We start from the raw sequence: 24,360 nt of genomic DNA, 5'->3' as shown, positions 1-24,360 counted from the left end.
TTCTCAGATGAAATGAAACTTTTAAGCAGAAGGCCACTGGTTAAGCTGGTTAACTGCTGGTTAAGTTTAGGGACAGACTGAATGTAGGGGAAGGGTGTTGAAATGGGTCAGGGGACTGGCCAAAACCTAAGCCCTTAGTTACTGCATGCAGATGCCCGCTTCCTTTGCCAGAAGAGTTCAAGAGGGTCCTTTCAACTGACCCTTGGTCCTTGAGAGACTCTTCATGGGAGCCATGACTTAGCACGGCCAAGTAGCATTACAGGTGCCCTGTTCTCTATGGCACTGGCATTCTACATAGGCCTTGGATAAATTGGTGGGCTTTGTCTCCTGAAATGATGCAAAGTCTAGCATAAGATCAGGTATTTTCCTCCCCAGAGAATAATTCCCAATGCTAGTTAACTCCTCAGCTCTTCTTGACAATGGAAGACAGACAGGTCTGGAATGTGAGGTTGCAATTTTAGCAAGTCAGACTTCCTCTGAGTCTCCTACATGGAGAGGTATCAAGCAAGCCCACCGCTGCCCGTGAGCTCCCACCTTCCAATCCAGCTGGCTGCATGCAAATCTAGCACAGAGTCACCTTTCCTTGCCCCACGTACCAACTTCCACCCCACGCTGGCCACCACGAGAAGCTAGCAAAGCCTTCTCTCCCGTGTGGGTGACTACCTGCTCTCTGCCCTGTGTTCTCTGTCCAGTAATCTGGGAGCAATACATTTCTTGTATGTTTAAGGCACTTCATACTTTAGAAGTGCTTTCAATCTCTTAATCCATTATATCGTACACATAAAAATGATTCACTAGGACAGAAACGTCTTCTTATTTAATAGACAAGGGAAACTGAAACACGAAAGCTCAGGGGTGACCCAGGAGTCTGGCAGCTTCATGTGTGACGTTGACTCAGCTCATAAACTTGTTAGCATAGTTCTAATCTCGAAAGGTTGCTGCACAAGACATCTTCCTGGAGAACTTCTGGAATCCTCCTGGAGTGGCTCTTTTACTTTGCTCACAAGAAGCTTTCTGTTTTGATGCCTTCAAGTGAGTGACAGCAGAAGAGAGGGAACGGGTGTATTTTCATGCCGCTGAGTCTGATGACAAGTAATTGGTTCCACAGGTGCTCTTTTCCTTGACCTTTCTCCACGTGGAGCTCTCAGGAAATTCTATTACTATCGATCCCCTCCAGTTTTAATGCTGTAACGACGTCGTTTCCATTCGCAAGGGAAATGATTATGTGCCCTCTGCACTGTGTGAATACATATGTACATATTTACATACATATATCTGTTGTCCTAGCAGAGTTCTCAACACAGTTAAAATGGTCTGTGAATGTCTTTCCAAAGTCCCTTCTAGGTGCATCCAACAGCATACTGTAAATCAGACTTTTCTTTTTCATTTGTTTGTTGGTATTTGGTTTTTTTTCTTTAATAAATTTTTTTTTTTTTATTTTTGGCTGCGTTGGGTCTCCATTGCTGCATGCAGGCTTTCTCTACTTGTGGCGAGCGGGGGGCTACTCTTCGTTGCGGTGCGTGGGGTTCTCATTGTGGTGGCTTCTCCTGTTGCGAAGCACAGGCCCTAGAGCGTGTGGGCTTCAGCAGCTGTGGCTCGCGGGCTCTAGAACACAGGCTCAGTAGTTGTGGTGCAGGGCCTTAGTTGCTCCGTGGCATGTGGGATCTTCCTGGACCAGGGCTCGAACCTGTGTTCCCCCTTGGCAGGTGGATTCTTAACCACTGCGCCACCAGGGAAGTCCTGGTATTTGGTTTTAACATGCCGAGTATTCTGAATTACACAAAAGAGATCCCTAGAGAAGAGGTTTCTTCTCTTTCTCTTTTCTCTCCCCCAACCACCCCCCCTCAACTTCCGAAGAGCTCTTTTTCAATGTAAGAAGTCAAAAGCTTCCTGTGTTATTCTTTGGATGTCTCCCCTCAACTTTCAAACCTTTGTCTGGGCCAGAAGAAGAGTTGAGGAGGTTCCCTCCATACTGGCAGCCAGCTTTCAAAGTCTCCCCTTTCCAAGCAGAGAAATAAATTAAAGCTGACACTTGGAGTGTGTGAACGCCCACTGCCTTTCGATTTGGCTCTCACATGCTTATTTATTTTTGCTCCATTGCAAAAAGATTTATGACCCCTAATTATAAATTCTGACACTCCTGTGCTACGTGGATGCACTTAGATTAATTTTCACATTCTGATGGCTTTGAAGAGCTTTCAATTCTAAACTCTCAAGGGCAACAAGGGTCCCTTTTGAAAGAGGGTCTGGCAGGTGCCACTGCCTTCAAAGGCTATGTTTTCATGGCTTGGGCTTAATCAGGGCCCAGGGATTGATGGATGGGTAGCAACCTCGGCCACTGATTTATTTACTTTCTTGGTCTTTTTCTCTTTTAGAGAATTGAAGTGAGTATGTTAAAAATGTGCTTCTAAATAAAAGCTGGCAAGCAGAGTGTCAGCCTGGAAATAACCTTTTTAAGACATTTCAGGAAAACAAGAAAACTTCAGTATTTGAAATTTTAAAAAGATAACAGCTGATGGCTGATTTGGCTGCGAGCATGGTGATTTTGCAAAACAGAAAAACTGACGTGAACTTCATGAGCAATACATCTGAACCAACACAGGATGATGTAAGACCTTTTGGTTTTCTTCTGCGAATGCACAGCTCATGGCATTTCTTCAAAAGTAAGCAAGAAGAGAGATTGGTCTAATGGGTGGAGCAATAGCTGTAGAACTTGGAATCAGCCCAGGTCCCAAGGGTTGCAGGAAGAACAGAGGTTCGCCCTGGAGGGTTAGGGGTGCAGTAAAGGACTTGAGCGCCATCTAAAATATCAGGCATATTCTGGAACCCGGGCACGATTCTTAGCTCCTCCCTTCCTCCCTCCCCACCCAGGCCCGACTTCCATTTACACCTTTTTGGTGTGTGGGTCCGATTCTTGGGGCATGGGGTGGTAGTGGCGGCACTGATGGCCCTAGAGTGTCACCTCTCACACTGGGAAGCGGGGCACCCTGAGGGTGGCATCAACGTGTCAGGTCAACGTGTCAGAGGGTTGGATTTTTTTTTTTTTAATCAGAACACTGTTAGGGGAAAGCAAAACAGCTTAGTTGATAAAATACTTTGAAACATTATAATTTCTAAATTTCATTTTGGTTAACTGATTAAACGATAGAAATTTGTTTCTCGCAGCTCTGGGAGCTGGAAGGCCGAGATCAGGGCGGCAGCACAGCTGCAGACTTCTCCTTGTGTCCTCACATGGTGGAACGGCCTAGCGACCTCTCTGGCGCCTCCTGTGTAAGAGCGCTGACTCCACGCGCGAGGGCTCCACCCTAACGATTTAAGCACCTCACAAAGCCCGCCGGCCCCCCAATGCCATTCCCTTTGGGGGTCAGCATTACCACATATGAATTTTGGGGAGACAAACACTTCCGAGCACAGCACCCACCCAAATCGTACTCATTCTTCAAGACCAGAGGACCACCTACCTCCTCCTGACGCCCTTGTGAACGGACTCTGGTCACCAGGGGCTCCCTCCACGGAACTGGGAGCGCATGGGATTCCCTCGGAAGAGCGCGCCTTTATTGGAAGCTGCAGACATTTCTTTTCAGACTTTCCATATGTCTCCTCTTAAAAGCTCCAGAGGCAGCCGGTCCTTTCATGACCCGAGAACCTTCCGGGCTGCAGCTTCCATGAGGCGGCCACTGCCCCAGGAGGCTGGCTCCCACTTTTGCTGCATATCGAAGCCTCGCTTGCGGTGATCTCTAAATTTCGAAAAGGGCCTCGGCGTGTCACGGAACAGGACGGTAAATCCACGTAACACGTAGCGGAGTCTCAGCCTCCGGTGCACGGGCTGCTTTCCCGGGGGGCGCCCTCACCCGCTCCCGGGGCGTGGAGCGCTCTTCTTTCCTGAGAGGCAGGGCTGTGTGTCTGCAGCCTGTTCGGCACGTGAGCAGCGGGCAGGCGAGCGAAGCTCCGTCAGCACCCCCGTCGCCCGCGTGACCCCCTGAGCCAGCGCTCCCGTTCCCGCCCGAACTGTCCCCAGCCCGTTCGTGTAAGAGTCGTCTTCCGCGAAACCGGTCCCTGGGGCCAAAGAGGTTGGGGGCCGCTGGTCTAGGACACTTGCTGTGGCTGCCCGCCAGCCCGGCTGGGTGCACCGCGCTGAAATGAGCTTCCTTGCCGAGTAAGGTCACTCCGTTTGCCAACATCAGTAAAGCCGGCCTTGCGGGAACTGGAGAGGCCACCCTTCCCCCTCTTCCCCCCCACGTGCTCCGTCCTAAGTGTTACTGCCAAGCCGCGGTGGGGAGCCTGTCACCGGGCCGAGTTGCCGGCTTCCTGGAGGGCCGCTCCAGCCCTCAGGGTTCCTGCCCGGCTTGTCCAGGGATCCCTTCGGACGAAGCGAGGGGCTGCCACGGGGGGACGTCCGAAGAGCCCCGCTCACCAGAGCAGGAAGCCCGACGTCGTGAGCTGTCGCTGCCCGAACTGGGGTGTCCCTGTTCTCATCACACGTTCCCGCGAACCCGATGGGCGGGGCACCGATTCTCTTCAGGCGCCAGCTGAGGCCGGCGGCGTCCTGCTCCCTGCAAGCCCGCCGGTGACGCCCCAGGACTCGGGACAAACCCAGGTCCTCGCCGCGGCCCGCGCGACCCACGGGACCGGCCTCCCTCCGAGCCGCCTGCAGAGGCCCGCCTCCCTCTTCCCCGTGTGCGCGGCGTCGCGGGGCTGCCGAACGTGCCTGTGGGCCGGCCCCGCGCGCTGCCCGCGCTCCTGTGCCGCGCCCGCCGCCTCCCGCCGCCCGGGCACAGCGGCTGAGCGGCGGGAAGCGGGTGGGTGAGCGGCCGCCAACGAGCGAGAACGGACGCACCTGCCGGGGCGGGGGGAACGTCAGGGCCCCGCTGCCCCGCGTCCGCGCTGCGAAGGAGAGCCTCGGGACGCGACGGGCGCGCCTGCGCGCTGCTCTGGTGGAGGCCCGGGGCTCCCGGGCAGCGCGGTGACCCGAAGCGCCAGAGAGCGTTTCCCCCCGTAGCCCGGAGCTACCCCGGGAACCAGCTCGACTCCATGCGGAGGACACGGCGAGAGAAGGGGAACCGCGTGGGGCTGGGGGGCCGCCCGGCCGGGCCCCGCGGGGTTCAGTGCCACAAGGCTTTTTACACCTGAGTTCGCGGACTTCCCCCTTTTCTCCCTCTTTCTTACCTGTTTTTCTCTTCGCTTGGGGTTTTGTGGGGTTTTTGAAAAGTATTAAGAAGTTCTCCTCCCCCAAATACACTGATTTTTTTCAACCCGCATTTGCTGTCCCCGCTCACATCCCCCCCGCCCGCCAGTTGTTCACGTTCCCAACACGGGCACCTCAAACGTGTCCTCTCCTACCTGCCTTTGTCGCTTCTACTCGTCAGACGGCGATGCGTGTGCCATGGGAGTGAAGCCGGTCCTCCTCGGTCAGCCCAGCGCGGCGTCGTGGCTGCCCCTCACCGCGCACGCGTCCGCACACACGCCCGCGCCCGCGCACGCGCCCGCACACACGCGCCCGCACGCGAGGTCGTCATCCCAGGTAGACTGCGTGCCTGAGCCGCTCACTTCTCAGGAGGGTTCCGCAGACAAGTCAGACCCAGTCAGGCTCCGCCAGGTACGTTTCTGTTTCTCCTTAAACTCTGTGGGCACTTCCAGGGAGACTTCTGCGAGTTTCCGCTTTATTTAAATCAGCTTCTGAAAATGGTGGCGGCAGGAGCCGTCGGAAGCTCGGTCAGTTCCTCTGACCCTCTTACCTTTCCCAGAGCCGAGCGCACTGAAACAAAGATAAGTCCGGCCTAGAGGTTTAAGAGCTGCTTGAGGTTTTACGTGCTCTCACCTGGGAAAAGCAGTTGTTCCTCACCCCGTTCTTAGGGCTCTGCTTCTGTGCGGTGGTTCTTCTTTTTAGCTGTCTCAACCTCAAAGTGAATGAAGCCCCGAGGTGACCCAACCCTGTCCTCTCAGGGAAAACAGAACTCAACGGAGTGAGTTTTCAAGATCTTACTGGCTTGACTCAGTGAATCGGGAGGCATCCAATCTAGCGGGTAGAAATGAAAGACTTTTTTTTTTAATCGAAGTATAGCTGATTTACAATATTGTGTTAGTTTCCGGTGTACAGCACAGTGATTCAGTATTTTTGCAGATTATATTCCATAATAGGTTATTACGAGGTAATGGGTATAATTCCCTGTGCTGTACAGTATATCTTAGCTGCCTATCTAGTTATACATAGTAGTTTGTGTCTCTTAACCCCATGCCGCTAATGTGTCCCTCCCCCCTTCCCTTCTCCTTTGGTAACCTCGAGTGTGTTTTCTGTGCCTGTGAGTCTGTTTCTGTTTTGCAAATATCAATACATTCAAAGTGAAATGAAAGGAGAAGGGAGTGGAAACAGGGAGGCAGAAAAGTGGGTTCGTTGTGGAAAGGTCACTTTCCTTTAGGGGATGGCAGGGGTCGATCAGGCCTAGCGCTGACCAGGTGAATCCTGATTGGACTGGTTTCACATTCCATTTCTGGGACAGGCTAACACTGTAAATAAGTCTCAGTGGGGTGATGTGGGGTTTAGCATAAGTGGCTCCATTTGGGGCTGCTCTCTTGTTCTTAACACCTCCATGCCTTGATTACTTGTACATTTCAAGAAAAGGACTTACTGCCCTGAATCATAGAGAGACTTCAGTTACGGCCAGTTAGAAAACACTACTTCTCTGGACCAAGAGTTCAAGTTCCAGCTGCTAGACTGATACATGAGGTCCTCATTAGCCAACTGCCATCCTCCAGTTGGACGGAGGACAGCGCGCTAGAGTCCAGCATCTGGAATGTGCTCTGTGCCATGTACCAGATGCTTCCAAACTCTCAGGACACCCAGTGCCCCACGTACCTCTTAAATACAAAGAGCAAATATCCCTTTTAGGAGACATGGGGTTGCATGCTAGGTGCTTACGTCTCCATGGCAGCAATGAAAGGATGAAGATGACTGTTTAAAGCCTGCGAACTTTGAACAATTGATTGAATGTAAAGTTGATGTTAATCTGAAAAACACACATTTTCACATAAAAGGATCAGATCTTTGCACGCAGTAATTATCACAGACAGAAAGATCCTGCTTTGTGGGTAGCAGTGCTTAGAAATCAAGAAGAAAAAGGATTGTGGGATAAAAAAATTTTCTGAGCTATTCCTGTAAGTAAATCTTGGTCCTTGCTTTAGGTAAAAGTTGAGATGGGAAGAAAAACATTTTCAGGGAAACAAAAAGCTTACAACAGGGTTTTGGAAACGAGGTCTTTTTAGACAGATGGATATAGTTTCCGAATTGTTTTTTGGAAATTGTTTCTTAACTCTTTGACCTGAAATTGTGCTTAAAGTTTTGCAGAATAAAGAATACTTTTGGTGTTGGTTGTACAATGTCCTGTTAAGAATTCAGCATTTATTTTATCAAGAAATATTTTTATCCAATAGGATAAGAATATATTTTTTCTCCTCCAGTTTCTTCAGGGAATGAATGAAAAGAAAACTGTGGTGTTCATCTTTTAGGGGATGGCCGGCTTGTTAACAATGGTATCTCAATTCGAGAACTGAGGAAGCAGGATGGTAGGAGAAAAGGGATGGCACAGGTTCTCTAAACTCTTGGTTCAAGGTGAAGTTATTTTCATTGCATTCCATAAGCCTTTCATTCTTTGCTTCCGGAATGTATAAGACACTGGAAATCAGGTGTATCTGAGCTGTTCAGTTGCCATTTTTGCTGGATTTTCAAAAATCTGCTGAAGTTCTCCCACATGCTAGATTTCTCAATATATGGTTCTTGTTAGATGGGCTCAGTATGGTTTAGCTTTTGCTTGTTGAAGTTATTTACACGGCCTGAGGTCAGATGGTGTTTTTTCACATTTTGCTTGATGGAAATCCATTGTTTTTATAGCAAAAGATCGGTTTCAATGAAGTGGTAGAGAGCTTCACTTCTAACGCGTCTGTTTAGCAATACATTCACCAGGCACTCAAATCTTCTGGAGAAGATATAAAACCATGAGGTCTGTATCTGGAGTTTTGATGCGGTGGTTCCTCTTCTGAGCTGGGCTGATTCGCACGTTGTCAGGCTCACACACCAGCCAGGGAGCAGGTCAAGCATCACATTCTTTCCAACAGAGGCAATGGAGAGGTGGCTTTACTTGCTGGAGAATTATGTAAAACTGAGGTGTCTGGAGGTCATCGGTGGTAACCAGAGGAGAAAAGTGAACTGAACAGGCAGCTTCCACTTAGCAAGGCTTCTCTAGAAGAGTATTTACAAGTCTAAGTCCAGCTCTGGTAGAGCTCAGTTTCACAGAGTCAGAGAAAAACTGCAAAATAATAATATAATCCTAATAATAATCCTAATCAGTCCATCCGCCATCTGAAAAGCAAGGAGGGAGGGGGACAAAGAAGAGGGAAGTGAGAGAGGACTCATTCCCAAACCCGCCCACATGTATTCCTTTCCACTTTATCTTTGTCTCCTTGGCTCTCCTCTCTTTCAAGAAGTCTGCAAGTAGAGCGAATGGGGGTGAGTAGCCAAGATGGTAGCCATCTCTGCTGCGCTAGTAGGAGAGCCTCTGGACGTAGGCGACCATCTTCCCTTGGATCATGGATGTCCAAGGTCACACTCTATTAGCTCAGCAACACGTGCAAAATAATAACCATAAACCCAGAAATGTCCCGTGGAATTTTCTCCAGCTCTCGTAACGAGGTTTGCAAAGCTTCTCTGTCAAGGAGAGTGGGGATGTGTAATTTCGAACACGTTTTTAATAGTTTTTCCTGGCTCTCTCCAAAGAAGAGAGAGGCATGCTGGCACGGCTGTAGGAGAGGGGGCAGCTTGACAAGAGCACTGCTAGACAAAGTCACCCAGGTGCTGGTAGCACTCGGGAAGCAGGGGAGCTGCCTGGGGAGCTGGGGCTCGTCAGGCAGAGAGCAGCACTGGGGTTGAGTGTGTGGTGAGCACAGAGGAAGACAGGAACCCTCAAAGCTCTCTGGCCAGGTCGAGGCCTCCCCGTGACCAAGCAGGGTTTTGTGAAAACAGAGAAGAGAGGTAACAAGAGTGGGAATAGTAGCAGGTGCCAGACCACCAAGGAGCACCAGTTAGGGTGCCCAGAGGGCTTGGCTCTTGACTGTAGCAGCAGACAGACACGTGGTGTAGCTCAATGTCTTAGACACATTGAGGAGGACTCAACTCCTGGAGACCAGGGAGGGGGAGAGGTGTCACTCCTGGGCTTCTCTTGCTCGAGAACCCAAAAAAGGACTTACCAGAAGGGATGTGAAGAAGTAACAAGAAAACCCCACACGCGGGATAAAAAGAGCCATATAAAATATGAACTCTGTGCCTTTCTTCCTTTCTCCATTTCCCCACCAGTATTTATAAGACCCTGACCATGGTTTCTTAACTGAAAATCGGAACTCATGGTAAGATGGCAGGTCAGAATATTTGAAATCCAGACAATTGTGAAAAGTCTGTGACTGTGGTCACTATAATATAGGTGTCATTCATGAATGTACTGAAGTGATGTGCTTTTCAAATTAGGAAATGCCACCTTTATTGAGATAAAACCCTTTCTATCTTTTAGCTGATAACGGGTAATAGAGAAGTTGTTTCCTCACAGTCAATCTCAATGTATCATCTGTTTGTAAGGAAGAGAGGAATCGGAGATTTACTGAATCAAGGGGGCTGCAAAAGGCTCTAGGGCTCATCTGTTCCCAGCCCCTCGTTTGACAGAAGATGAGGCTGGAGCTCCAGGAAATAACCAAATCAGTGGCTGAGAACCCAGAGCCCCACTTTTAAGCTTGGTGCCATCTCCACTACCTTCTGCAGCTCACTGTGTACCTGCTTCACGCGGGCTAGTTCCGCCTTGAGAGGTGTGCCCCCGGCCGCGTACCCACCCACTCTCAGCGTCTGCAGTGGAACGTGGCGGGCTGTGTCTTTGACTCCTAGCACTGCAGCCCCGGTGGGAAGGAAAATGCTGAGTGGGCTCTGGCTTTGGCACAAGTAGGTGATCATGGTGAGCGGCTGGTAAGAGCTATGAGAAAGACATGAGCTCCCTGCGGTACCATTTTCTTCGCCGAGCCCTGAGTTTATCCTGCCGGCCTCCTTGAGGTCATCTATTTCTTTCCTGACAAAAACATCTGGTTGTTTCAAAACTGAAATTTTCATGCATTTCAACTCATGTAGGAATGTCGAAAAGCTGTTCTGAAAAACATAGCTCCCCTCCCTGTGCCAAACCAGTTGGGCTGGATTGAACAACTGTTGTTATAAATCTCCACTCTGCATCATCAAGAGCCCAGAAGGTACAAAATAGAATGTTTCATGAGACCAGCCAGACGGATTGAATAAGACCTGCCTGGGGGAGCCCTGTGCGTTAAAGAGTCTGGAGACAGCCTTTTCTCTCCTCCCTCCTCAGACTCTTCTTGCAGACAATTTCTGGGACTGCTGGCGAGAGGACAGCATGTCAGGGTTCTCTGTGTTCACAACAAATTCTTTTTTGTCCTTAAGTGGAAAAATATTTTATGACATGGCAGAGCGACTGCTTGTTCTATGAGTGATTCACAGGGAAAACTCAGCGACCTAACGATATGTGTCCTCGCCAAGAGGCAGGGAAAGGGATAAAAAAAAAAGCGACCCACTATCAAAAGTCTGAGAGGAACTTTTAAGATGCTCGACCACCTTTCCACTGAACAGTTCCCACTGTGGGCTATGGAACTTCCACCTTTGCTGTCTTTTATTTCATACCCATCCTTGTCCACAGGTTGGAACACCCACCCCCAAACTACATGCACAAAACCTCCTGTCCACTTGGGCTTTGTTTTAGTGCTTTGTTCTCTATTCCCTATTTCCTAGGATGTGCATTCTTATCAAGAGAGTCTGTTGTAATGCTTGGTACTTGCGTATAATTCAGTGCTGTAAATAAAGGCTTCCTCAGTGATCCTAGAATCAGAGGCTATGCAAGAGAGGAGACCCGAGGAATCATCCAGTTTGATTTACCATCCACTGCAAGATCTCTGGCTGCAAGATGTCTGTCAGCAGAAGCGTTGGATCTGGTCTGGTCTTGCAGCACAGGGAGCTTAGCTCACTGCTTCACAAGGCAGCCTCACCAGTTCCTCGGAGGTTCTCTGTTCTCTTGTTGAACACGTCTGTCACCCTGATTTCTTTCTGCAACCCCCACCTCTTCTTGATAGACTGTCCTTTAAATATTTGAAGAGAACACTCACATGTCCCCAAAGTTTCTTTTCCAGGGAGCACATCCTATTTCTTCAGTCATTTCTCTTGTTTTTCTTTTCCTCTTTCTCCTCCACTTACATTCTAGTTGTTCTTAGTCCTCTGATTTTTTTCTTATGAGCTCATGTCAACCTGACTCTCCTCCATCCTGTTTTTCTGTGATTTATTGTGGAAATTAAATATAACACATTATCATCTTCCTTCTGTGTTAAGGTTCATTCCATCAATTTTAGCCAATATTTGAGATTGTTGATGGCATTTTGAATCTTGAGTCTGTCATCTATAATACCAGCTCTCTCTTGATGTTTTTCACTTGGAACATTGATATTCTCCCCATAAAAATGACTGATTAAAAAGTTAAAGTCTAGAAACAACTCTCTAGATGTTATCAGGCTGTTAATCACTCTTCAGATTCAGTAATTTATCCATTTCAAATCCAGCTAAACTTATTATCATCTGGCGCGTACTTCACCACACTTTGTATAAAAATATTGTTGGATGTTTTGTCACATGTTTTGCTGAAATCATTGCATAGCATGTCCACTACAGTTTCCGCACCTATCAGCCTGGAGGTGCTGTAAAAACTGGAACTAAATCTAGAATAGGAACCTGTGTTGGCCATGTGGGTAGAAGCTTTCTTTTCTAAATAACGTTCTCATGCACGTATTTGCTTTGCTGCCTTTGCTGCTGGCATTTCTCTTGGTTTCCCTTTTGGATCCATTTCCTTCCTTGTTCCAAGTACCAAGATGCTTTTCATGGACCATGAAAGAACTTACCTAACTCGTTTCCTAAATTCCTGTTAGCGTGTCCTCCAAGATAACACCTGTATTTTAATGGCAGCCTTCTGTGCCTCAACCCAAAAGAGTGGGGCCGGGGAATGTGTGCTCACACCAGGGACTGGCGGCGTCACATCCCCTGGGAGCTGCTGCTTATTCTGTAAAGCTGGCCTTCTCCTGACAATCTGCTTGTTTGTGTGTCTGGCAACTCTCGCTGTGCAGCCAGCTCCCCAAACCCTGCCCACAGCATGGCAGACAGGCGCTCCTGTTACGCAGTGGGAACCTCCACGGGTCCCCAGGCCATGCTTCTTTTAGGCAGTATTGGGAACGGCCCCAAGGGATTTATGCCTTCAAAGCTCTTTCCTAAACTGCGCTAAACCAAGTTAGGCCAGTTAGGGGTTTAAAAACCTCCACCTCTTCTTTTTTCACATCTCCCTTCCCAACACTCTCCTTCACTAGCAGCAAGTGGGAGGGTTCATTCATTCATTCATTCATTCACTCAGCAAAGAGCTGTTAAGTTTCTGCCGTGTGCCAGCCTGAGGTAGGCACTGGGGATTCAGAGGTGAGCAACACAGCAGAGCTCTGCCCCTGGGAAGTCACCAGCCCAACTAGGAAGACGGGTTTTAAACACAGAAAAATGACAGTGTGAGAAGGAGGTTATGGGAGGGACAAGATCTTACCTCGCTCCAGAGGTCGGGGCAATGATGTGGGAGGTGATAGAGATCACCTGAATGGACCTAAGAGCCCAAGAGAAGCCAGCCGTCCCTGGGGACCATGCCCAGAGTCCTGTGCCCCCAAACCCTTCTGAGCTTCCCCGAGGCTGAGGGCTCCATGTGTGTCTTGTGCAGGGGATCTAATAAGATCTCATTTCACGGTCCATCTCAGTTTAAACTCTGGGGCGGTCACAGCCTTTGTTTATCTGCAGCATATTGACCACCCTGCAGGGTGATTTATTTTCACACGAGAAATGTCTGCCGGCTGTCCATCGCATCTCTGGAGTTGCCAGCTCTCCCCACCGTCTCCGCTTCCTCTTCAAAACCCCAGCTATGCCCAGAAGTGCCCCCGAAGTAACCAGTTAGAGTTAGAATTCCGGACTGTTTTGTCCTAAGGGCGTTGGATTTCAGAAACTAGGGCTGGGAAATGGGTTTTTGACGACTCTAACCACAGCTCCACTTACGTGGCCCTGCGGGATCAGTGGAGGGCCCCGTCTTCTAACACTCTTGTCTGGCGCTTTAGGGTCTCCTGACACGCAGACCCCCTAGACCTGCAGAGTCTGTGAAGAAGGGCAGGTGGATAAGAAGCGTTTTCCCAGCCTTGTCCATCTTGGGAAGGGGCTGCTTCGCCCCTCAGCGCCCCTCAGCCCCGCTCCCCGCCTTGCTCCTGCCTTGGTCGCCTCCCGCTGAGACCCCCCAGGCACGTGGTGGTGACTGCGGCTGCCCAGCCGCTTTGTCCCTTGCTGGGCGTCCCTTCATTTCCCTTTCCCAGGCCACCCCGGGGTGGGGGTGGGGGGCTGCTTCCCTCTAGCATCTCCTTGGATGCGAGTGAGAGGCTTTGCACAGAGACTCGGAGCTGGAGAGCCGTGAAAGGCATCTGCGAACGTGGCAAGTTTCCCTTTTGCGTTCTCCCGAAACATTTGACAAGAATTAAAGTTTCCCCCAGGGGCACCAGCTTCACATATTAAAACCAACCTTTTTTCCTTCTTATAGTCTCTCTCTCCCTCCCTCAGTCTCGGATTCAAAGGGAAGGATTTCCTCTGAAAGCCCCTCGTGGCCCACGCGCCCCCGAACGGCGGGGGGGAGGGGCGGACCGGCCAAGGCGGAACCTGTTTTCTCTGGAAAAATAATAAAACGTGGAGTCGGTTTCTTTTAAAATGGCTTCTGTTTCACAGTTCAAGTTGAGCTTTCTGTCAGGAAACGAGTGCCGGTTCGGCCTCTGCGGTGGAGGAAGGGGCGGGGACGGGCTCGCAGGGCGTGAGGCTGCTCGGCTGCCCTGGGTGGTCGGGCCCTTGCCTCGCCCCTCGGAGCCCACGCGGAGCGGTCCAGGCGCCGCAGGGCCTCTGCGCGCCACGGGGCAGCAGCCGTGACCCTTCCCTCTGGCTGGGGTCACTTGGGCAGCTCTGGGCAGGGCTCCCTTTAGGAGGGACACGGTCCAGCATAACCATGCAGAATATACGTCTGTGATGACGCCAGGCAGCCAGTGGATGTCGGCAGCCCGGGTCATTTTAGGACCACGGGGACGGGCCAGTGAAAATCCAAGGCGTTCCTGGACAAGTCTGCTTCCAGGAAAGCAAAAATGGAAATCGGGGGCAGGGGACTGGGAGAGGAGGGGGGCGGGGAGGCTGAAGACAGAGGCGCAGCCATAAATATGCATGTGTGGGCCGTGTGTGTTTCAAATGGAATGTGAGCACGCACACGCAGGGTGTACTGGAGGCTGTTTGTGAGCGTCCCCCAGAGGGCGGAGGGCTCGAACACACATTTGGAATGTTCATTGGAAACACGTGCGCCATGAACAAAAATGAAAGCGTACCTTAGACACGTTGACCGTGCACCCAGGCAATTAGCAAGCGGTTCCTTTCGATTTGCTGGGCTGTGGCGCTCGGTCGCCAAGCCCTAACGCTGCGGCGGTGGTCGGATCCCTTTAAGCCCACGGAAGGCTTTCCAGAGCCGTGCCGTGGCTAGGGGGCAGCATGGAGGCGGGACTTGCTAGAGTCGATGTGCTAAGATTCCCGAGGGATCCCGTTTGGAGACGGGATTTAGAAAGTATTCATTCCTACTTGAGAACTTCTTCTAACGTGCGTGCAGGGAAGCGTGTCCCTCAGGTCAGTGCACTTTCTCATGCTGAACACGTCTGTGTGATAAGCACCCAGAAGCCTCACTCAGCTCCCTGCCAGGCACTGCTCTCTTCCTCTTATCATTATATTCTAAATTACAATTTTCTTGTCAGTCCCTAAAGACGATAATGGTTTATTTTGTGCCAGAACTTCAGGGCAGAGTGAGTTGAAGCCAGGGACTGCTGTGCACCCAGAGCCTTCCTCGGGCTCCCAGTGCCACCCGGAGTACAGCGCGAACACCATGGCCCCAAATCTCTCCAGACTGCTAGCCCCTCAACTCGAGCGGCCCTTGCAGTTTATACCTTTACTCATTTTATATGGTGTCTTAGCCTGCTGTAACAGAATGTCAAAGACTAGGTGCCTTGTAAACAACAGAAACTCGTTTCTCACGGTTCTGGAGGCTGAAGTCCACCATCAAGGCACCAGCAGGTTTGGTGTCTGGTGAGGACCTTGATTCTTGGTCTTCTCTCTTTCCTCACATGATGGAAGGAGTGAAAGAGGCCCCTATTATGTGGGCACTAATCCCATTCATGAGGGATCCACTCTCACAGCCTAATCACTTCCCAAAGGCCCCACCTCCTAATACCGTCTACTTGGGGATTAGGATTTCAGCATAGGAGTTTTGGGAGGACACAAACACTCAGTCCATACGTGTTGAGAGCCAACCAATACCAGGATCTCTGCTCTCAAGGAGCTTAGCAATCTACAGGGGGAGGAAGACAAGGAGACAATAGGCTGTGGTCCCTGCTAAGGCTGTAGTTAGCACAGGGGAAGAGAAGTACCCAAAAGGGAGCACTTGGTCTTCAAAGTTTGAGGAAGGCTTCCTAGAAGAAGAAGAGCCTCAGCAGGGTCCTGGAGGACCACCAGGTGAAGGGGTAGGTGGTAAGGAGAACAGAATTCAACGCGCTGAGAACAGCATGTGCAAAAATAGGAAAGGAGTGGAGTGAGGGAGGAGAGATTAGCTGGGATCAGCTCATGAAGATCCCTGGTGCTCTGGGTGACCAGATGTCCCCATGTGCCCTGGGGTAGTCTCCACTTACACCTGCTATCCCAGCATAACAGCCACCCTCTCCCCTCCTTCACTCTCAGGAGTGATTGGTTTGGACCCCAAAATGATATAGTCACCTCATTCAAAACATGCCAAAGAATTTGAATTCAATCTTGAAGGCCCAAGGGGGCGGTGAAGGCCTTTGAGGAGGGAAGAAACACAATCACATTTGCATTGTAGAAATATGACTTTGGCCGCAGTAGAAGAATGTTTTGGAGAAAAGAATGATATTTGAGGAGATTATTGCCTTCATCCAAGGTAGAGGTGATGGTGGCCAGGGTTAAGAGATTGATTGTGATGACAGATGAATTCAGAAGAGGAATCACAAGGACTTGGTGTTTGTGTTTACTCTGTGTTCATTGGTCATTTATATATTGCCTTCTGAGATTTAACACTGGATTCTGCTGGCAGCCTGGTCCTCAGGTTCCAGGAGCACAGAAGCCTTGGAAGAGCTGGAAGGGAAGAGAATGAGAGCAGGCCCAGCTTGGTGTTTTCCGTCTCTGGAATGCAAAGCTTTCCTGTGCTGCGCCAGGTCCCAGCAGTGGCCTGGGTTGAGGCCAAGGTCAGGGCCGGGGCAGGGTGGTGCTGCTTTGGGGTGGTACAGACAGCTGGGTAGCACTGGGGTGCTTGGCAAAGACTTTGCCCTTTGACTGGGAGGTAGGTTCACATCCCGTAAGGTTGAGGAATGTTACAGGCTTGTGAATTACATTTTAAAAAATATTTTATCAATACCTCTAAAGTAGCGGGAACTCCAGTCCATGCCACATGTGTTTTCCATGTGTGTTGCGACTGTAGAAACTAACCAAACAACTCTGTATTGAACTTGTCAGAATATAATCAAAAATTCTGCTAATTACTTCAGCATGAAGCCCACTGAGCTCTCTCCCTTAATCATCAGAAGCAGGTCCGTTAGTGAGCACCGCCACTCGGTAACAGCACTTTATTGTGTTTCTTGGACAACTGCAAAAGCTTATCTTTCCCTGCAAGGTTTTCTCATTTTTGGAAACTTCGTCCCCATTACAGTCATCATTACTAACTCATCAAGAGTGCAGTGCTGGGAAAGGTCCCATGCAAAGAAATTCCTGAAATGGGAATGGACATTCATGTTGGAGTGGTGGTTTTTGCCAAAAAGTTAAACTCGAGCAAATGAATTGATTATCCTAGGCTGCTGGCTTCATTGCCTGAGAAAGCAGCAAACACAAAAATCCGCCAGTGGGTCCATGCTATTTAGCACATTTGTTTTATCTCTGAAGGCCAATAATAATGACAGAAGAAAGCTGAAGGAGCTTTGAGCCCAGGAAGAAAAATTAAGAGGTGTTTAATGTTTACAAAGAAAAACATTATTTCTCTCTAATCTTTCTTGTCTCTCAGTTCCCATTAAGCATCTGCACAGTGTGGGTGGGGGGAGAAGAAAAAAGAGAAAGTGAAAGCAGTTAAATAGCAAGTTCTCAAATAAAGAGAATGCATAATTATTTATACAGATATGAGAGAGCCTTAGTGCGGAGTCTGTAAATGTTTATATTTGGTTTTTAAATGAAATATGGTAAACCCTATTTACTATTCAGAATTCCAAATTTACAAAACAGATTTTTTTGTTGTTATTGTTGTTAGTGGGAAGAGGAGTGGAAATGAGTTGGGATAGGAGTTTATTCACATTGCATAAAAATTCTTTAGTTTGCAAAATGATTCACTGAAATCTTTCTTTAAATAACAGCTCTGCTAGTGCATTTAATTTACCAAAAAAAATCAATTTTAAACAGCATTTTAGAAATAACGTCTGTGTTATGCAGTAAAAATGCAGTAGGCATTTTAAAATAAAAACAGACTGGGGTGAATATGAAAATTAATTTGTATTCTTTGAATAAACTCTTACTAGGCAAGTATCAGGATGGTGGCCTAAAAGTGTAAGGGAAGGGTCATTGTGGAAGGAGAAAGTTGAAGGATTAGTTAGGATTAGGGAAGGGAGCGTGAATATAACTTTAAAAATTGGACATGATATCATCTAAGGAATGAATTTTAGTAGGAGACCTTGCTTCAGTAAAAGTAAATAAATGGATTTCTAGTTCAAGATGCGGATAACCTCCCCTGCATTTAAGCATGCAGGTATTGATAATTTTCCCTCCCTTCCAAATTCCCATTGAAATAACCAAATAAATATATAAAAGAGAAATCTGCATCAGTGTTTACGTGGTTTCTGCAAAAGCAAGTATGACAGTTAGAAAAGAGCGGTGAATGGAGGGAGAGTTTATCCTAATATTTTTAGACTGCAACTCCTCGGCGGATTAATAAAAGTTACTTGAAAGGTAATATATATAATGTAAAAAATTAGTAATTTGGATCAAAAAGCTTAGATTATTTCAACAGCAGTTTGGAGCTGGGGCATATGACGTAAAAGGCTATTAAGTGTCTTATTTTACATGAGGGAGGGGCAATGAGTAGATGTGATTTCTTTTTGCTTGATGTGACCAAGAATTTTGGCTCAAATATTATTGAAAGGCAACCTCCTATAGAACAAACATAGGAATAGAGAGAGGTAAAAAAAAATTATAGTGTAAGTCATGTCAAAGGGAAAAATAAGCCTTTCTGTTGGTCCTTTCAACATAGAGTGACAATTTGGGGCAAAGGCTGAAACTTAAAATCACAGGCAAATACTTGGGTGCTGGTGAGCATGAGATACATAAAATGCACGTCCTTCTTCTAGCGTAGCATGTTAATGAGTTTTGGGATCTACAAATGTGTGTAGGCTTGACTAGGGGTGGAGAGCGCAAATATTACCTACGCAAAAGTAAATGTCCAGTGTCAGCTTTATATGGTGAGGGAACAGTCCCCTGTGGGGGAAGGTGGTTCATAAGGAATCTATAATGTCAGGATGACCAAAGAAGTTTGGTCATCCCATCATCACCTCAAGTCTTCAGTAAAAGCTTTGCAGAAGGTTTGGAAGTAATTAAAAGTTTAGTATAAAGTTTGGAGGGGTGGAGCGGTTGATGGGGGGAATAAAGCGAAAGGGAATAGAGAAACATCTGGGCCCGGACAAAGCTGTGGGTATTGCACAGCCAAGGAAAGTGCTCAAGAGATGTCGAATGTGGAAGACACAGACAATCAGAAGCAAAATTTGTCATGAAAATGTAAGTGCCTATAAATTTGCCCAAATCATGGCGAGGATGTTAGATTTCTCATTGAATGTGGTAGCAAGGGTCAATGGTTTTGTACTGTTTTCAAATATCAAGAAGTCATGTGATATCTGTATACACAGTGTCTACAGTATTAGAGTTAAAAAGATAAATCTATCAAAAAGTAAAATGAAAAATAGCCACAAAGCATTAAATAAGATATAAGAAGTTAGAGCAAGTAAAATAGTTATGTGAGTAGTTAAACTTGCTACTAAACGACAAAGACTCAGGACTTGCAGTTTATGGCAGAATAGAATAGGTCATAGCCACCCAATGTTCTCACTACATTAACTAGAAAAATCCTGAAAATTTCCAAAATTATATATTCAAAGACAAAGGACAGTTGTGGAAGCAGAACTAGATGAATTGGAATTCCAGTTCTGAGGTCATCTGGCAATTGCCAGCTATTTTTTTTGCTGAACCCATTTTCCAATTTGGTTTTTAAAAAAGAAACTGACTATGTGTTGTTTACAAGAGACACATTTTAAATAGAAGACTGTTTACAAGAGACTTTATTTATAAGGACACAGGAAGATGGAAAAATAGGAAGACAAAAGAGAGATTCCATACAAACCCTAACCACAACCAGATTCCATACAAACACTAGTGTTTTGTATTCCATACAAAACACTAACAATTCACTAACACTACATGAATAGATGTAGTTCTATTAATAGCAAACAATGGGATTTGAGGCAGGAAATGTTAATAAGGACAGACGGACATCCATGATAAAAGAGCCAATTCATCAAGAAGGCATAATAATTTAAAGCCTGTATATACCTAATAGTTACAAAAGATATCAAGCAAAAGTTGATAGAACTAAAAGCAGAAATTGATAATCCACAATTATAGTTTGGAGACTTTAATACATCATTCTCAGTAACTGATCATAATTGATAGTAATACATAGAGAAAAAAACTAATAAAAACATGGAAGATCTGAACCCAATTGACAAATACCGTATAGAGCATCACACCCAACAACTGCAGAACACATTCTTTTCAAGTTTATGTGGAACATTTACCAAAATAGACCATATGCTGGATCATAGAGTAAGTCAGAAAATTTCAAAGGACTGAGAACATAGAGGAAATGCTCTTTGACCACAGTAGAATTAAACTTGAAATCAATAACAGAAACATAAGTAGAAAACCTCCAACTTCAATAACACATGTATCAAAAAAGAAATCACAGTAATAGTTATGAGACATTCTGATCTCAATAATAATAAAAATTTGGTATATCAAAACTTGTGGAATGCAGTTTCTGACCAAAGAGAAATTTATAGTTTTAAATGAATATATTAGAAAAAGGAAGGTTGGAAATCAATGATTGAAGTCTCCATCTTAGGAAATTACAAAATAAAAAGCAAATTAAATCCTAAGTATATGGAAGGAAAAATAAAGCTGAAGCAGAAATCAATGACATAGAAAGCAAAGATATAATGGAAATGAAATCAACAAATTGACAGTACATACCACTTAAGAAAACTATTTAGCGATATCTATTAAAGGTAAACATGGGTATATCCTATGATCCAACAATTCTGCTCTTGGGATACATACCAAGAATATTTAGTTTTTATGTCCTCTATAATAGGATGTATATAAGACATGAACTAGACATGTATAAGAATGTTAATAGTAACATTTTTAATAATAGCCATAATGGAAACAACCCAAACTTCCATTAATGAAAGAATCGATAAAGAAATTGTAGTATGGGTTTTAAATGGAATGCTATATAGCAATGAAAAAGAATGACTTTTGCTACATGTAGCAAGATGATGAATCTCACAGACGTATTGTTGACCAAATAAACGAGAATGAAAAGAGTACACGCCCTGTGACTCCATTTAAATGAAATTAAAAATTAAGCACAACTAATCTACGGTAATAGAAGTGAGAATGATGTTTTCCTTGGGAGTTACTGACAAGGAGGATATGGCAGACACGAGGAGGTACTGTCCAGACGCCCTTCAGGGAAGGACTTTTTGCTCCAGCCGCTGGGAGTGCCGTCAGTGAGCAGCCTTCAGCTGTTTATGTAAATCATACCTCAAAAAAAAAAAAAAAGAAAGAATAACAGACTCAAAATGAGTTTAAAAATGCAACTATATGCTGTTTTCAAAAGACACATGTCAAAATAAATGATAGGAAAAGTTTAAAAAATACATAACAGAAACATGGTGTATTGAAAGCACGGGTTCCACTCTCTCCTGAAATCCCCCTGAAATGACTGTAGAATATTTGAAAGGTTTAAATCCACAAGGACAAGAGGTAAAGGATAGAAAACAATAGCAAACAATATATATATCAACATTTTGGAAGCAGGAAAATGGTGACTGATGTAACAAAGTAGAGAGAAAGTTGAAATCTAAGCCTATAGGGCAGAGAAACCAACAGGAAGTGAGAGAGTTTCCACACATGGCTCCAGAAACATTCAGGAAGACAAGAGTATAGCAAGTGGCTGAGATCAGGAAGACTGGTTAAAAGTCCTTATGTTGAGCAGTTAGACTTCTGGATCCTTTCCCTGACCTCACACTGTCACGTCACTGCTTCTCCCCATTTTCAGTAGAAGTCTGAAAGTTTTCTCTTTGGAGACGGTCCATCTGACAGGTTCCAAACTTGGGGATACCCCACACCGCAGAGAAGTAAGAGTGAGGTGCCATATTGAAAACAGAGGATCAGATGAAAGTTGACGTCCTCAGTAGTGAGACCTTGGCCCCTTTCCTTCACTTGGGTCTCAGAAAACTAACAGCCAGCATGAACCGTCTAGCAGAAGATTAGTTGATTGCTTTCTGAGGAAACTGCCCAGCCCAAATGAAAAGACTGCTCTCACCCTTCCTTGCAAGATCCCTGTGTTCTCGAAGCCCAAGCAACTGGCCTTCAGCAGGACCCAACTGAGTCATCCAGTCAGCAGAGGAGCCCAGGCTATTGGTTCTGAAGAGTTTGCACATTCCCTGGAGAGCTTTTAACCAATATCCCAAACTGTCCTCGAGGGTCCACCTACTCTGGGTTTTCCACTCCATTTGGGGGAAGGTTTAAGACAATTCAATTTGAATGTTTAAAAATGTGTAGAGGAAAAAAAAAAAATGTGTAGAGGACATGTGACATCTGGATTATACCTATATGTAGAAAACAGCAAAATTTTAAAAGAGAAATATTTTTTAACAAATTGTAATGATGTTAAATGCTCCCTAATTTAATACATAAATCCTCATCGTTTTTAACAAAATCAGTCAGATGATCTTCAATTTCACCTGGAATAATAAATATAAAAGACAATACCTTACTTATCATGTAAGCTATTAAAATTAATCATAAATTTACAGGAATTAAAAGAGTGAGGCTCTGCTGCCAGAAAGGACAGTTCAGTATAACAGAGTAGAATTAAATATGAGACCTCCGCAGATGACAAAAGTGGCATTTTACATCAGTAGAGAAAGAGTAGATTGTCCCATGAATTGTGTTGGTAATCATTAGAAAAAGGAAAGGAAAATGATTTTATTTCTTTTTCAGCGATTTATTAATGAAGAGTTGGGGAAAGCTGGGTACGCTGTGTCAAAGTTGGTAACCGTGACTGCTCCCAGCTACCTGAGCAAAGAAAACATGATCAAATGAGTTGCCAGTGAAGCCCCTCTCAGCTCAAATGTTCTGTAGTCACTCTAAACTAAGATGGTCGCTGCTTTTGTCTGTCTTTCTCAAAGCTCAATTGAGTAGTGGCGTTTGGTAAGTCAAAGTAGAAAGACAAAAGTAAAAATAAACTTGCCTTTCTCCCTTGAAGGAAGAGGAAAGAGATGGGGATGAGGCCCTTCCAGCCTCGAGGGCCTGAGGGACTTTGGAGCTTCTTGACATGCACTGTTTGTTTTCAATGGGAAATTACTCAAAATGTAATAAGGAAATATTTTGCTGAGTAAATAGATTCGTTTACATCTTGTGGCATGGACAGTTAAGAAGAACCTGGCTTTTTAGCTCACTTGGCTGAAACCCCCAACAAGAGGGATTTCTCTTTTCACTAGTATTTCTGTCTTTCCAAGGGCTCTTCCTCCCCCTTCTTTTGAAATCAGATATTTTAAGATACTTGAAATCCAGGGAGGGAAAAGAGACTTTGTTCTACTGTGACGGGGAAGAAAATTATTAATGTTTTGTGGTCACAGCCTTTCCAGAACCCCTCCTGCCTGTCTTGAGAATCTAGCTTTGTCAGCTCAGAGTGCACGATGTGGAATTGAGGCAATGGGTGAGACAGACACACAACTGGACGAGCCAGGACGTGGGGTGTACGTTGGAAAGGACAAGATTATTCATGAGAAAGAAAACTGGAGCTGGAAGGGAGGGTGGACAGAGAGAGGAGGGAGAGGAGCAGGACTGGGGGCCGAGGCGAGGCCACCAGAGGCTTCTAGGTGACTGAGTACTGAGAGTAGGGGGGACAGGGCAGACGCCACACAACTGGCTGTGCATTAGAAGTGCAGTTCTCTCTACGTCTTGGCAATTCTTCCCTAAGTAAAATTTGGAACTGATTTCATTTATATTTTTCAGCAGAGTGTGGTTCTTTGAATCAAAATGTATGTGCTGAAGCCAAGCCAAGTGGGTTTCAGTTCTATTTGGGTTACACCACAAAAGCCAAAGGTTGGATCACTCCTGGCCCTTTGCTCTCACTTCTCTCTGGGCCTTGCCCCATCTTTTTGCCTCACATAAGGGCTCTCCTGTTTCTTGCTCACGGGCCTTCTCTCTGCTGCAGGCTGCCCATCGCTGATTCCTCTAATCCCAATACAGGTAAAAATATATTCAAAAATAGGAATCTTGAATACTACCAATATCACCTCATCTTTGCCCTCACTTGCAGCCTCTGAAGGAAGTTTGAGTTTGGAAATGATTATTCCTTTCAAAATGACTGCTGAATGGTCCCTACCACCTGGCCAGCATGATATTACTTTGAATCACAAAACCCAGGCTACAGTGGAAATGTTCCATGCTGGGTCCAAACACACAAGCACCCACTTAAGGGCAGTTGCCACGTATTACATTTATGCAACAGATAGTTACTGAGCACCAGGTGCCAGGCACTGTTCAAGTGCTGAGGATATAGCGCTACAGAGAGATAAAGCAAAACAGAGCCCCAAATCCTCCTTTCGTGTTGCTTACAATCTAGTGGATGCATACTAGATAGTGAGACAGTGGGGAATGCTAAGACTTAGAACTGAAGCAGGGATAAGGGTCAGAAACGTCAGGATGGATGGAGGTGGCTGACATTTTAGACGGGGCGGCCAGGGACCTCTCACTGAGGAGATACTTGAGTAAAGACCTGGAGGACATAAGAAGGAAGAATTTCAGTA

General features: G+C 46.4%; 1 protein-coding gene and 1 long non-coding RNA gene across 8 annotated transcripts in view; one reads left to right on the top strand and one right to left on the bottom strand.

The window, feature by feature from the left end:
• The window catches only part of LOC309654648, a 48,799-nt gene extending 43,364 nt beyond the window's left edge, over nucleotides 1-5,435 (bottom strand). The window contains exon 1 of the long non-coding RNA XR_014260375.1: nucleotides 5,341-5,435. This is a non-coding gene — a long non-coding RNA (uncharacterized lncRNA). The remainder of the gene's footprint in view (nucleotides 1-5,340) is intronic.
• LOC309654643 (uncharacterized protein) overlaps nucleotides 5,362-24,360 on the top strand; it is a 60,772-nt gene continuing 41,773 nt past the window's right edge. For all 7 annotated transcript variants that reach the window (XR_014260363.1, XR_014260364.1, XR_014260365.1 and 4 more), the window contains exon 1: nucleotides 5,362-5,596. Coding sequence is in view for 3 of the 7 variants with exons in the window: in XM_082448982.1 (XP_082305108.1) it covers nucleotides 5,384-5,596 (213 nt within the window). In the remaining 4 variants the exon portion in view is untranslated. The remainder of the gene's footprint in view (nucleotides 5,597-24,360) is intronic.

The sequence above is a fragment of the Balaenoptera physalus genome (assembly GCF_965194825.1).
Source record: "Balaenoptera physalus genome assembly, chromosome: 2".
Taxonomy (NCBI): Eukaryota; Metazoa; Chordata; class Mammalia; order Artiodactyla; family Balaenopteridae; genus Balaenoptera; species Balaenoptera physalus.
This window is presented reverse-complemented; position numbering and strand designations above follow the sequence as displayed.